The sequence below is a fragment of the Muntiacus reevesi genome, chromosome 11, assembly GCF_963930625.1.
Source record: "Muntiacus reevesi chromosome 11, mMunRee1.1, whole genome shotgun sequence".
NCBI lineage: Eukaryota > Metazoa > Chordata > Mammalia > Artiodactyla > Cervidae > Muntiacus > Muntiacus reevesi.
This window is the reverse complement of record NC_089259.1, coordinates 63,314,194-63,329,216: the sequence shown is the minus strand read 5'-3', so window position 1 is coordinate 63,329,216 and position 15,023 is coordinate 63,314,194. Positions and strand designations below refer to the sequence as shown.

The window sequence follows — 15,023 nt, the reverse complement described above, 5'->3', positions numbered from 1 at the left end:
TTTCAAAATGAGCACAGCTGATGACATATATTTTGATAATTCTATACTTTCTGAGAGTTAATAATGCAGGTCTATTTGGGAAATCTTTTTCTCTTGGTGACTCTAAAACTCCTAATAGTTCCTCTGCTGGTCTCATGATATTCTGTTGCCACTAAAAAGTACATATGACCTGTGTCGAAGTATTTATATAACCTTGTTTATTTGATAAACATTTCTGGGACACATGATTCTCTCTCTCAATCTCTATTTCACACACACACACACACACACACACACCCCAGTACTTATTCACTGTCAGACACACAGTAGATGTTCAATAAATGGACTGATCGATGGTTTGGGCGGTTTCAATTTTACTTCCTAAACATGCCTCGAACCCTTCTACATCCTGCCACTCCCACAGTCACCACTCTGGGTCATGTTAACATCTCCCCTCTTCCTGTATCTGCCTTTGGCTCTCCTCCAATCAGTGCTCTCCAAAGCAACCAAACTAACACTCAAAACCATGTCCCCTCCTGATTAAAACACTTCTTCAACCGCTTCTCACTGCTCTGGGTTAAAGGCCATATTCACTGCAGTGAGTTGGACAGATTACAAGACTGGTCAAGGGAAGAGACGGGGCCAAGCAGACAGAACAAGCTTTATTTGGGAGGCACGTGGACAGGCTGCCATTGGAGAAGCCCCTCAGAGCTGAGCACTTGCAGAGGCACCAGAGTCCCCTGCAAGGAAGAGGAAGCGCTGAAGATCCTGCCAGGCAAGGGGGATGAGGTCTCTGGGCAACGGTGCTCAGCCACAGGGTGTTAAGGGCACAGCCACTTAAGAGTCTTTTATAGGCCCAGGGTACACAAAATAGGGAGGTTCTAAGTAGTTAAAAATCTGCTTCTTTGAGCTATAAACAGTTGACTTTAGCCAACAGGCTTTAGCACTAAGGGTCCGTGTCTGCAGCAAAAAAGTAAACCACGTTTGGTCAATGCGCTTGGGCCACCTTGGATCACCAGTCATCAACCCAGTCCTGGGCTTCCCTGGGGGCTCAGACAGTAAAGAATCCACCTGCCAATGCAGGAGATGCGGGTTCAATCCCTGGGTCGGGAAGATCCCCCGGAGTAGGGCATAGCAACCCACTGGATTCTTGCCTGGAGAATTCCATGGACAGAGGAGACTGGTGGGCCAGAGCCACGGGGTCGCCAAGAGTCGGACACGACTGAGCGACTAACACTGACTTCTTCAGGCTCTTCTCCCAAGGCTCTCGTACCCTCTGCCCCTTCAGTGGCTGTTTCCCCGGGTTCGGGGCCTTCTTACCACACAGGTAATGTGTGTTCCCTCGACCCCCTCCTCCCTCTGACTCTCTATTCTGGCTTCAGAGCCCATCACTCTTCCTCAAGGAGGCATTTCCATAACCCTATGATCAGAGGACAGGATCCTATTAAACGCTTTCCCAGAGTCAGGTACCCCAGTGCTGCGTGCTCATCTCGCCCATTCACTGCTGAAGGTGCCCTGAATTTCTGCTTCCCTGCTGGGATTAAAATTCCCTGGTGCCCTACAGCCAGCACCACACAGTGACTTACACATAGTAGGTAAACAAGAACTATGTATTAGAGAAATGAGAAACAAATGCCTAAAAGAGATGAACAATAGGTTGTAATAGTAATCAATAGCCTGGATAATCTGTAAATGTGGAGTCAAATTTCTATTTTTCTTTGTTACTAACTGCATTTGTCTAAAAATATTTTTCATCCTGGAACATTCAAAACTCTTAAATATGTCCATCCAGGATTATTAGTTTTTAAACCTTCACCAAAGAATTAATACTATGAAATCCTTTATTTACAAACATGCCATCCCAAAGAGTCAACTACACTATCATACACTGTCATGTAAATCACTAAAAACTGAATAATACTGGAGAAAAAAATATGAAACTATTTAAAGTCTCATTATGCACCAGCTAAAGAATTTAAGAGAGCAGAATTTGGTCTGCAAAATTATATAAGCACCAGTTTGAAATGGTAATTTTTCCTGTTTATACAGGCAAGACAACTCTAAGTCACCTTGCTGGCCTTCTGAGAGATATGAATTAAGGAGGAAAAAAACAGTCTTATTTAGGATTTTACTTTTGTGGGTCTGAAAGATTAAGCTAATGAGTTATTTTATTAATAAGTCCTTTACTAGAGTTTTTATTCTAAAATCATATTTCTATAAAAATCTTGTGACTGAATGGTATGTCCCTTTGTTTTAAAAAGACTCAATAATTTTATATTCTGTTAAATGTTCATAATACGCATAACTGCAAAAGAACAGTGGTCACCCTCTCACATAAATTATAATGCAATGCTTATACTACAATATTCTAAAGAACATCTCACTGTACATTTTAAACCACTTTTGATAGTGGCCTACATTTCTGCTCACAAGCTATTACGACGTGGCACAGTTAAAAGATGTGAGTTTTATGTAAAAAAGTGTATCAGTCAACTCAAATGAACTCTTATTCTCAGTGATGACATATCATCTTCTAATTAAATCAGCTAAGAGAACTCTGTTTGCAAGGATCATTCTAAAATTAATTCCCAAATCAAAAGTCTAACAAGTGGTACTCCTAATAGCCCAGATTTTAGATTGCTTTGATACCTGGAATTAATGTGAACCTTTCCGTAATCTAGTGACTTGACAAATCATAAAAAAACCATTTGAAGTTCCACTAATTCATTTATACCTCACACTGTTCTTCGAAAGGATCTTAAAGACATCATCTAACGAAACAGAGCACTAGGAAATCAGAACTCTGTGAAGAAGGCGGTTAAATGGAAATTAAATTATTCATCCCTAACTAGGAGATTTAAAGAGTAAGACTTTCAAACACTGTTTTTTCATTTACATTAATGTGATATCTACATGTAAATTGAAAAAAGAGTTGGGTTAACAGCAAATGTATTAAAGAAGTTGGTTTGCTGGGGAGCAGAAGGGCGGGCTTATTCCCTGGGAAGCCCACCAAGAAAAGGAAGGAACTGCTGGACCCAGGCCAGGTAAGATAAAGTGTTACATATTCTGAGATTTGAAAATGATAAACAAAGACTAAAACAATCACTAGTATATCCCTGGAATATTAGAGAATGTTCTTTTATTTTTTTTTAATTTAGATTTTTTAGATAGATTTACATATTTTTGAGATAAACTGATATCAAAAAGGCAGGAGAGAATTTTATGCTTTCTTAGTATTGAGCTAAATATAGCCTGACTCATAGGAAAAAGTTGACAGAGTAAGTTATTGAGAACAGCGTTAGTTATATTTTTCCCCCCTAATTTTTGGAGATAAACTTCCCTCCTCCTTCTAACCCTCATGATAATTTCCTATAGTAAGTTTTTTTGGACTAACCCAATATTCAGAAAGTAGGCCCAGTATATTGAAAAAAACACCCGACACATGTTTTTACTTTTTATCTTTTATAAAGCCACATCTATACAACGATTAGGAAAATGCACAAATACACAGACAATTTAGTGGTGGAAGCATAGCCAATTCCAGACAGCATAAAACCCAAATTCACAAAATTGTAGATGTTGCAAATAAATAGAAAAATTCTCAGCTTGAACTGTGAGTGAAAGCATATGGTGATTGAGAATAACAGGCTACATAGGTATTAGATGAGAACAGAACTGATTTTACATGCATTCATTCAAGAAATACAGCATGGCAGTGGGCAAGATGAAGTGTATGGACTCCAGTGCCTGGGGTCAGAGTGCCTGCATTTGAATTCTAGGCTCCTCACTTTCTAGTTGAGTCATCCTCAGGCAAGTTAATTATCTGTTGCTCAGTCTTTTCATCTTTAAAATGGGGATAATGACAGTATCTAAGTTATTAGAAAAAGTCAATCAGACAATGTTTAATGTTTTTAAAGTGGGTAATATTGTCACACAGGTGCTGGACACAGTAATTTCTACATAAGGGACTGTTAAGTAAAGTTATATTAGATAAATGAAAAACATTAACATAAGCCAATAAATTACCACTAGTCAGCAACACATGCATATTGTAATTAATGACTCCAAAAAGGCTCAAAGCATAAAACAGAGGCTCCGTAAGCATAAAACAACATCCCCTGAATTGCCCAGCCTTTTAAGCAGATGCTCTTCTCAGCTGTGAGTTCCTTTACAAGTTTGGAGCCATCAGTATGACTTGGATTGGAAAACAAGATAACATTACTGGTGCTGGAAGAAAAACCAGCATGTTTCTCACTGACCTTTGATCAGAATAACAGTCCTAACAAAGAAGCCGATGATACATGGCTCAATATCTTCCCAGAAGACAGAACAAGAGAAAATAAGCAAGCACGCTTTGAAGGTTTTTGACTAGATATCTGGAAACGTTTGGATACCACAAAAATTACTAAGTATCAGAATGGATTGCTGAGAGGCGCTCAAGAGTCTACTCCTTTGGAGGTCTTTCAAACAAGGACAGATAGTCTATCTGATCTGCCTGGGATGGCTTAAAATCGGGGCTGAGTGAAGATTAATGGTACAGGCTGCCCCTTGAAGGCCTCCTCTTTCCCAACCACTCTCTGAGAGTCAAACTTTATATATGACCCATCACAGCCCCTCATCTGTTGAGTTTGAAGAATTCCCTTTTATCCTAGAATAGAAAAGGGCAACACTATTTCACAATTGTGAGTTCTGAGTAAAACTTTAATAATGTCATGATGAGACATAAAGTCCTCATTACTTCTCAGTTATTTTACCAGGCAAGCTACCTGCAAATATCTTTCAATTAGAAACAGCTCTCATGAACCTGAAATCTGAACAGCAGTTCCTTTAAATTCATGTTCCCTGGCAGACTAACAGCACATGCCGTTTCTCAAGCAACCCATTAAAAGTCCAAACAAGGCAAAGGCTAAGAAGGAGTTGAAGGGAAGGATAACCACCATATACTAGATAATTAAAAGTAAATAATATCAGGAACTAGGGAGGAGAAGAAGAGTGGGTTCATTTAACAACAGGACACAAATGATTCTTCCAACAGTGATAGGTAGCATTGAGTAAAGTTTACCTTGAAAAAACGTTGATCCTTAATACACAGGTACCTTTCATTTCATTTGTTTTTCCTATCAGATGTGCTCTGACCCCCCAATGACCTATAGCTTGAGTATTTCAAAGGGTACCAAGAGTCAGGAAGCTTTATGCAAAGTCAACAATCCCCTTAGTCCTAGAAAGAGAATTTAACAGAAAGTGCACACATTTTAGAAATTCATAGCTAATTAACAAGCCCTGTAATTGTCAAAGGGGGGATGGAAAAAAGGGGGGGAAACCTGTAGCTAAAAATCTACTAAAGGATTTATTTCAACCACTGGGAATGTTTCAGGAAAGTCAACGGTGCCTACAGAAATCATATACACTGAAAACCTTCCCTTTGATATTAAGGAGATTTGCATTGTTGTAAAGACCTGTAGTCTCCTGAAAGCCCCACTATTCATTAAATAATACAGAAGCAATTTAAAAATACTTAACTATTTTCTTCTTGGAGATACCTTTTCTGAAATCATGTTGGGAAATATGTGTGTTTAAAAGACATAGTTTGAAAAAACCCAGATTAGAGGAGAAAAAGTTCCCAGAAAAAAGTGATCCATACTCTAAACCTTTAAAAAGTTGAATTCCCTGAGACTGGGGGAGGGAAAAAAGGGCAAAGCTGATCCTTATCAATTAATTAAAAAGAATGAAATAACAGTAGACAAAGGGGAAGGAGAGTTAAGAAACTTACGGATCTGTGGGGGCAGTCGCTCTCTACGCATTGATTAACAAATTAAGGAGCTCTGGAAAAGCGAGATGAAGTGACAGAGAGAGAAAAGTGGTCTTATAATTCACCACAGGTTCCGCCTCCGACTCACCAGAGGCTGCCTACGTCTGGCTCAGAATTGAAAACCTCTCCCTGTATATAATGCTCCGCGCTGTTAGCTTGATGTATAAGCTGTTTTTTGTTTTTGTTTTTTTTGTTTTTTCAGTGCCTACATTTCTAGAAACGTGCTCATTCCGGGATAAGTAAAAACCCTCACTTGTAGAGTTTGTGCATCAACCATAAAACGGCAATCCCACTACGTATGCAAAATGCTTTTCACACAGTAGAGGCCAGCTCCTGGGCAAAACGCAGAGGCTGGTGGAAATCCAGGGTTCCGATGCGAGCATCTGGGGGTCACGGAGGACTTCGGCTGCCGGGTTTGAGCAGCCCTCACAGCATCCCCTGGCCCCTCGCTGTCCCTCTCAGCTCCGCGCTCCCGCAGCCTCTCCCCAACACGTTTCATTCACTGAGCCCCCGAGATGCTCGGGTTCGGTTGGAACTAAGAGCCGGAAAACATGCACCCAAGCGACCGCGCAAGTGCTCGGAGACCGAGCGCTCCCCGCGCGCCGGCGCCCGGCCCGGGGGTTGGGGGCTCTCGAGGGAGGAACACCCGCGGCCGGGGGACGCGGGGTCCGAGGGGACCCCCGGGACGCATCCGCTGGCGAGCCACCCGCTGAAGTTGACTCAGCTCCCCGGAGCGGGCGGACGAGGCCGCGCTCCGGACGGGGCGCCGCGCGGGGCGGCAGAGCTGTCCCCCGGACCGCGAGTGACCAACCGCGATCGGGGGAGCCCTGGGGAGCCGGAACGGCAAAGCCCGCCCCAAATCTGAAACGGGCAGCCCGCGAACTCCCCAGAGCCGCCCGGAACCGCCGACGTCGGAGGCCGAGTCCCCGGGTGGAAGGGGTGGGGGGGGCGTCCCCTACCCCCAGCCCCGCTCGCCCGCCCACCCTCGGCCCGGGCGCCGGGCGCTCTGCCTCCCCGGAGGGCAGGAGCGAGGGGCCGGGGAGCCCTCCGCGTCGCTCCACCGCCCCCGCCGGCGCGAGGGCGGGAGCGGAGAAGGCGCCACTCTGACGGTGGCGCTGGGCAAACTGCGGCCGCAGTTCTTCCAAGTTTGCCTGAGCGAGCGGCGCGGGGTGGGCGCCCGACTCGGCGTGCCGCCCTCGCGCCGCGGCCGCCCCCGGGGGTCCCGGGCTCCCCGGCCCGCTCGGCCAGGGCCAGCGACCGAGCGGAGCGCGAGGGCGCGGGAGGGAGGGAGGGAAGGAGGGCGCTCCCGCGTGTGCACACACAATGAGGCAGCCGGAGACGCACACCTTCCCCCCCTCCGCGGGAGAAGCAGCCCAGAGCATCCGCCGCCCGGCACGGAGGCGCGGCGGCCCGGGGAGCCCCCGGCAGAAAGTGAACACCACAACTCAGCAACAGGGGGAAGGCGGAGGGCTTCCGGCGGCCCGGGGGACGGGCGGCCGCCGAGGGCTGCAGCCGGCCCGGGCCGCGCGCCCGCGCTTACCTGCGATCTCCTGGTAGGGGATGTCCGCCAGGCTGAATCCCTTGGCACCGTACGCCTGGCGGACCTCGCCGCAGCTCCGAGCCTTCACCTCCGCCCGGGCCGGGAGAGACAGCAGCAGCCCGGAGAGGGGAAGAATCACAGCCCCGATCCAAGAAGGCATGGTGCAACATGCAAATCCAGCTCCGTGAACCCCGGGACCCGTGCGCTCTTCACCTTGCCCCTCCAGCCGAAAGCCCGCCAGAGCCGGCGGCGCGCTCCTCGCAGCTGCCCAGCGTCACCCCCTTCCGCCAGCCGAGGGGACGAGCCGCGCAGCCCTCTGGACTGCGCTCAGCAAACTTTTATAAGCCTGATGGAGGATGGCAAAGCCAACCGGGGCTGGCTGGGAAGGCAGCCGCCTCGCTGCTCTAGTTCCCCAGACCGAAAACGGTGCAATAACAACGAGGAAAAGGAGGAAAAGAAATGTTTCCAAAAACCACCATAGGGGTTGAGCGCTGCGATCCGACTTCCGAGCCGCAAGAATCCTAGCGCGCTGCGAGCTCGGCGAGCGGGAGTGTGCGGCGAAGGTGGAGACGCGCGCCGGCTCTCCCGGGAGGGAGATGGACAGGCGACCGCGAGGGTGTGCGCGCGCGAGTGTGTGTCGGTGTGAGCGCGGGGTTCTCGGGGACGTGTGTGCGTGGAGGTATGTGTTGGGGATAGACGAGATCCAGGGGAAACCTCAGCTTCGCACAGGCTGAGGGAGCCTGTGAGAGTCCTCCTGAAATAGGAAGAGAGAAATCCTGGAGACAGACGCTGGGAGGCTAGAGGGAAGGAGAAAGGAGGGGAGGGAGAGAAACGTGCTACCCAGAGCACTGCCGAAATTCAGAGGCAGAGTCGGAGGCAAAACCTGGACTGGACTTCTTTCTAATCGGCAGCAGAAGGGGGATAAAAGGGAAGCGTTCCTCTTTTCTTCATTGGCTGCACATCCTTCGTTCTCATCCGAAATGCTACTTTTAAATGCCATAACGAAGTCATCTAGGAAGACAAAGTATTTTTAAGTCAATAGCTTACGTTATTAAACTATATTTTTGTGGCTGTAAAGGACAACGCCATGCCAATTGTTGCTCTAAATGTGAGCAGCAATTCACGACCTACTGGAACACACAGCCCTCGCAGAAATGAACAATTAGAGGGGAACCGGGAATAGCAAGGCACAGTCGCTGCTCTAATTACTGGGCTTATTGCTGTTTGGCTTTTTTTTTTTTTTTTTTCCTTCTAAAGTCAACGCAGGCATACATTAGACATCAGTAGTTTTTTTTTTCTTTTTTAATTTTAAAATTTTGGTTTCTGGACTCAAAAATGTCCCCCTTTTAACTTCAAATGTTACATAATCTTGGATCAAAAATCATTATCTCAGATTTCTAGCGTGTGGATGAACAGGAAAGGGACGAAGCAGCAGAACAAGGAAGCAGTGAGAAAAAAAGAGCAATGGTCAGTGGGGTACATGAAGGAAGATATTGGGGAGGGCTGTGAGGGCTTTGCTTGCTTTAAAGGTTTTCACGTACTAGACTTAGCATTTTCTTCCAAAGTGGAGAATCTGTTCACTTCTTTGCTCCTGCCTTATACTCAAGTTTTGTGAAATGGGATAAAAATGAAAATTCTTATCAATTTTCTTATCTTAATGAACTTTGCTGGGCCGGAATATGTATTGAAACCCAAAACTCATGCAACTACTAACAGCAAGACCAAAAAGAAGATAATGCTTACTTTTGTGTCTGTGTGTGTTTGGGTCAGCTCATTATTCAGAAATAATTGTAGGGTAACGTCCAGTTTTTTGGACCTTCTCTATAAAGCTATGTTTTTCAGATGACAGCTCTTAATGACCAGACTGACCATGAAATTTGTTTGTTATCATGACTACTGTCATAGTCATCTTCATCATCATTACAACACATTAGATACCTCTTCTTCCTCTCTTTAATAAATTCCTCCTCTCTTACTCCATCAAAAAGACTCCCAAGTTCAAGATCCAACCTGATTTAAACTATGAAAATGCTTAAAAATGAGTTTCTCTTCTTTACGAGTTAATTTTTCCCTCTTGAAAGTTCCATAGACAAGTATTTCTTTCTGAAAAGTTCAATCATATTTTTTTCCTCTTAAAATTTCAGCATAATTTTTGCCTTCACAATATTGTACTAACTGGTAGGCCTCAAGTGACTTGAATTTATTTCCCTCAAAGTCTGAAATCAGGATGAAACAAAATATCCTCTTGTGTCATAGTGGACAAAGGATAAGATGGGCAGGATTAGGGAATGCTGTAGCCAAGTCATTATTTCTATGATATTTGACATGACCCTCAAACTTCTGTTTTTGTCAGAGACAGGTGGTAGGCATCTTGCACTCCAGAGGAGGGGAGTGATTACACACATAACTTATTCTCTCCTCACACATTGGTACTCACTGTAGTTTACCATTATTCTCGCAATATATAGCAAGTAATGCAATAGAAAGGACATTTGAAGTGGAGGAAGAGGGGGTAATAACATAGTATATGTATTTTAAGATATTTGAAAATCATTAAGGATTTAATAAGCATTCAATGCAATGATACAGCCCTAGGTTATTGAACATAGGTCCTAGACTTGTAGGAAGGCTAGTATGGAAAGAATTATAACTTAATCAAACATAGATTAGTTTAATCCCATCAGAAGGGTGAAACAGTTTAAGGTAGGTTTATAAATTCCAATACTGCAACTCCAATACCTTAGCCACCTGATGCAAAGAATTGACTCCTTGGAAAAGACCTTGATGCTGGGAAAGATTGAAGGAAGGAGGAGAAGGGGACGACAGAGGATGAGATGGTTGGATGGCATCACCAACTCGATGGACATGAGTTTGAGCAAGCTCAGGTAGTTGGTGACAGACAGGGAAGTCTGGCGTGCTGCAGTTCATGAGGTCACAAAGGGTCAGACATGGCTGAGTCAGACACGACTGCGTGACTGAACTGAATTGAACTTATAAATTCCAATCAGACCAAAGAATTAAGTAACTTGCTTTACCGATGCTCTCAAACCTTCCTGGTCCACTCACTGGATAGTGTCGCACTGTGTGAGGTGGTGTGAGAAATTAAGTCAAACTTTCCAGCTAAGGGCAATAGTAGAGCCTGGATGAGGTATTGGAATGAGCCTTGAAGGTCATGGGCATTTATAGAAGAGCTTTGACTAGAAAGATGAGAACTCATATTAAGGAGATGTTGGCATTTGGTTTAGATAGAAAAAAGAAAAAGAGAGAGTCTGGCTGAGAGACTTGAACCCTGACAGTACTGTTTATATTGTGCGTCATAGGAAAAAGAAGTTAGATCATGAAGAACCTCACACCTAAGGAAGCAAGCACATAGAGCAAGAGAAAGGTCAGTAGGAGAAACGCATAGAACCCTGGCAGAGTGGTCAAGATTTCAGGCGACTGAGACCAGAACAGGAAGATAGTAAATGGAAAGAAGGTGAAGATACATTTTGCAGAAAGGATTAGCACCGTTTGGTCCTTGGTTCAATACATACAAAAAAAAAGTTACTAAAACGTTATTTCAAAACTGTGAGTCTCATTAGGAAAATGTAGTATTTACTAGGACTTAAGATTCCTGTTTATACAGCACATTCATATCCCAGCTGTTTATTTCACAACAGTCCCTCTGGGCATAAGATGAATGGAGCCTCAGAGGCTGAGATATGGAGACAAGAAGATTAAATCTCTAAGGAGCAGCCACCGTTGACAGGTGGGCAGAGTTACCCCGTCAGGTATCCACTCCATGATCATTGGCTCTTCTTTCTTGCTACCCTAATCCCCACTGTGTTCAGGGCATTATGCCAGGACCAAGGGATGAATCACAAATGGTCATCCCTTGGAGGATGGAAAGAACCCAGAAGCAAGTCATGAAAATTTCCCTTTTCATTAAATAGTGCAGGGGTGCGCCTAACTTCACTAGAATGTTTTGTTGCCCAATGAGATCTAAGGAAAAGATTTATGAGAAAAGCATTTTTCCTGATTAAAGGAAAGACATATAGGAACAGAGAGGTCTTTTTGCCTCTGCCTCCTCAGGTGGGACAGTGGGAAACAACTAGCCTGCCCATGCAGGAGATGCAAGAGAAGTAGGTTCGATTCCTGGGTCAGGAAGATCCCCTGGAGAAGGAAATGGCAACTCACTCCAGTATTCTTGCTTGGAAAATCCCACGGACAGAGGAACCTGGTGGGCTACAGTCCATAGAGTTGCAAAGAGCTGGACACTGAGCATGCACACAGACACCTGTCTTCTTAGAGCTAGTTGGCCATCTTGTGAGTAGGAGACAAGACATTACCAAGGGATAGAGAATGACAGACCAGAGGGTGGAAAGAAACTAGATCCTGGGCTCCTGTCCTGAGCCACACAATCAGCCCTCCGACTGCCAACCTCTTAACTTCTTGTTAAATAATTCATAAATATCCTGTAGTTTATGCCACTGTCATTTGGCTACTCTGTTACTGACAAATGAAAGTAAATCAATGACTATAGTAACCTAAAGGAAAAGCAAGGGAAATGAAGGCAACAGATAGGGGTTGGTTGCAAATATAAGAAGTGAACAAAAATGAAGTAGCATCATGGAATTCAAGTTAGAAGATTTCCAAAGATGAAGCAAATCCCAGGGAACATCAAAGCCAAGGAAGTTGGAGAAAATAGTACATGGACAATGATAGGCTGCCTGGAAACTTCAACAGAAACATTCTAGTGAAGTAATGAAGTGGATGCCATACTACATGGAATTGTATGTGAACTAGGTGGAGGGAATACTGAAACATCAGGGGTAACTCATTACTGCTGTGTGACAACTCTATGTGAAAGTGGAAAGGGATGGGCTTTCCCAAAGAAGCTCCTAAGACTACAACAAGAATACAACATGAGACATAGAAAGAGATTGAAATTTAATGTAAAAAAAAAAAAAAAGAAAGAAATTTAATGTAATAGCATTAGGTAGGTTGATTTTAATTTTTTTTTAATATTTATTTACTTAATTATTTATTTGGCTGGGCTGGGTCTTAGTTGCAGCATGCGGGATCTAGTTCCTTGACCAGGGATTGAACCCAGGCCCTCTGCATTGGGAGCACAGAGTCTTAGCCACTGGATCACCAGGGAAGTCCCTGGTAGGTTGATTTTATATTCCTCTTTCTTTTCTACATTCTATAAGTTTTATACAGTAAATGTGAGTACTTATGATGAGAAAGATACTGTTTTAAAATGAATATCTCAAATTTCTAGTAAATGCAGATGATGATACTTGTGCCATGCCTTACAAAGTAAAGGGGTCTCACCATTATCTCATGCATGTAAAACAAATGGGCGTTAATATTTCTTACAAAAACATAGCGACATTGAGGTATGAAGTTTTTCATTGTGAATAATTTTTTTTTTAAGTCATGAATAAGGGGAAAAGAGGCAATTACACAAGTAATTCCTTTGCTCAGTTGCACCAATTCGTGAATGTGAAGCTGAATGAATTTTTAAGTTTTTTTTTTTCTTTTCTTTGTGGATTTAGATCAAGTAGCACAAATAAGTTCAAATGAAATCTTATGAAAACAAGAGAACGGACTTCAAGTGTCTATTCCACATCTCAGCTTGGCGCAAATCAAAATTGCTTAGTTAACCTGCCTCTTGAAAAACAAGGGCCTGTAATGAAAAAGTCATCAGAAATGTAGCAACAGTAGTTCTGCCAGATGCCTTCATAAAGGGAAGGTTGCTGAGTTACAGAGAAAGAAAGGTAAATTTGGGTAAATAATGACCAAAACTGGTAGAAATAGTGTTTAATTTTCTTATCAAGTTTTTTTTTTCTTTTTTTTTTATTTATTTATTTTTTTTTTTTTTTTTTTTCAGTGGGTTTTGTCATACATTGATATGAATCAGCCATAGAGTTACACGTATTCCCCATCCCGGTATACCAAACCAAATCCTAGTAATCTATTTAACATTTACTGAGCCTTATGAGCTTACCTACTACTAATATAAACCCATTAAAATTATATCTTTAGGGCAACTGAGAACCAGCTGGGTTGCTAATTATCTCAAGGGACCACGCAGAGGGACCACAGATTTTTCATATTTTACAATATTCGTCTAAGGCTCCAATGCCAGAGTTACTTAGCTTCTGAGGAGAGAATATTATGATATGCTTCATCAAATTTTTGCCTAATAGTTATGTCAGAGTTTAGCCAAGGGAATTGGAAGAGCTCTAATTATTTAATTATATTTAGTTTTCATATATGTATGCTAGAAACATAATGCAAGTATTTCCTGTATTCTTAAGCACTACTCATATTTACTTAGAATGTTAATAACAGTCGCCAAGAAGGTATAAACAGAAAATATGTTAAGGCATAACAATGATTGACATGCTATTTAAAATTTTTCATATTTATTAGTGATCCAGAAATCTCCTTTCCATTGATTGTGAGTTTCTCAGCTGGATATATATCTTAGGTTATTTCATGCCTCTGTGTGCTTAGTCACTCAGTCATGTCTGACTCTGCAACCCCATGGACTGTAGCCCGCCAGGCTCCTCTGTCCCTGGGGATTCTCCAGGCAAGAATACTGGAGTGGGTTGCCATGCCCTCCTCTAGCAGATCTTCCCAACCCAGGGATCGAACCCAGGTCTCCCACATTATAGGCAGATTCTTTACCATCTGAGCCACCATGGAAGCCCATTTCATGCCTAGAAATACACTTTAGGCTATTCATTTAAATATTAAGTAATAAAATATTTAGTTTATAAACTTGGTTTTACAATCACTCTCTGCCTTGGAACAATCTTGGCAAATAGAGTACTAGCTAAGCATCAATTTAGACCATCATTAGAAAAGCTTATTATATATAAGGAATAGCATTTCATTTTGACTTTATGGCTCACAATATTAATAGAATCCTTCAATAATATCATTATTTAAAGCTCACATGTTTCTGAAATGTTTCCAAATCAGATACATAAATGTAAAAGAGTGGCACAGATGAAAATCCTATTGCAGATTAATGAACTTGCATTTTTGTAGTTCATAAAAGATTATTTAACCTTGTCTTACTTTATAAATTCAGATATTAATGTTATGAGAGATGATTCTGTAACTAAGCAGTAATTCAACATACCTAGATTATTGGAACCATGCATCTTGGCAGTCACTACCCTAGTTTTTCTGCTTTTGTGAAAGATGAATGGAGCTTTGCTTTGTTTTCAAATCATCTGGCATCATAAACAATGATATTTCCTAAGGCAAATGAATGATGGCACAGACTTGACGGAGGATAGCTCTCCATGTGTTGCTAACTTTCATCAGTGGAATACCTTTATTGCTATTGTTCAATCACCAAGTCATGTCTGACTTCTTTGCAACCCCATGAAATGCAGCACTCCAAGCTTCCTGGTCCTTCACTACCTCCAGGAATTTGTCAAACTCATGTCCACTTAGTCGGTGATGCCATCCAACCATTTCATCCTCAGTCACTGTCTTCTCCTTTTACAGCATCAGGGTCTTTTCCAATGGAATACCTGGATCTGCTATTAAAATGATTTCTCAAATTTTAAAAGCTCTAAGTTAACTATAATTAATTGTTTCAGCATTAAATAAGCAATATGTCAGGCTGGGTTTTGGGGGAAAAAACTGATGATGAACCCATAAAATAAGGCTGTTTTTAACTATTTTACT

General features: G+C 42.9%; 1 protein-coding gene across 2 annotated transcripts in view; it reads right to left on the bottom strand.

The window, feature by feature from the left end:
* The window catches only part of GPC6 (glypican 6), a 1,181,547-nt gene extending 1,173,423 nt beyond the window's left edge, over positions 1-8,124 (bottom strand). The window contains exon 1 of one of the 2 annotated variants that reach the window (XM_065902149.1): positions 7,329-8,124. In XM_065902149.1, the coding sequence (XP_065758221.1) occupies positions 7,329-7,488 (160 nt within the window). In that variant the 5' untranslated portion in view covers positions 7,489-8,124. The remainder of the gene's footprint in view (positions 1-7,328) is intronic. The other variant, XM_065902148.1, reaches the window with a different exon arrangement.
* Positions 8,125-15,023: the final 6,899 nt, after the last annotated feature.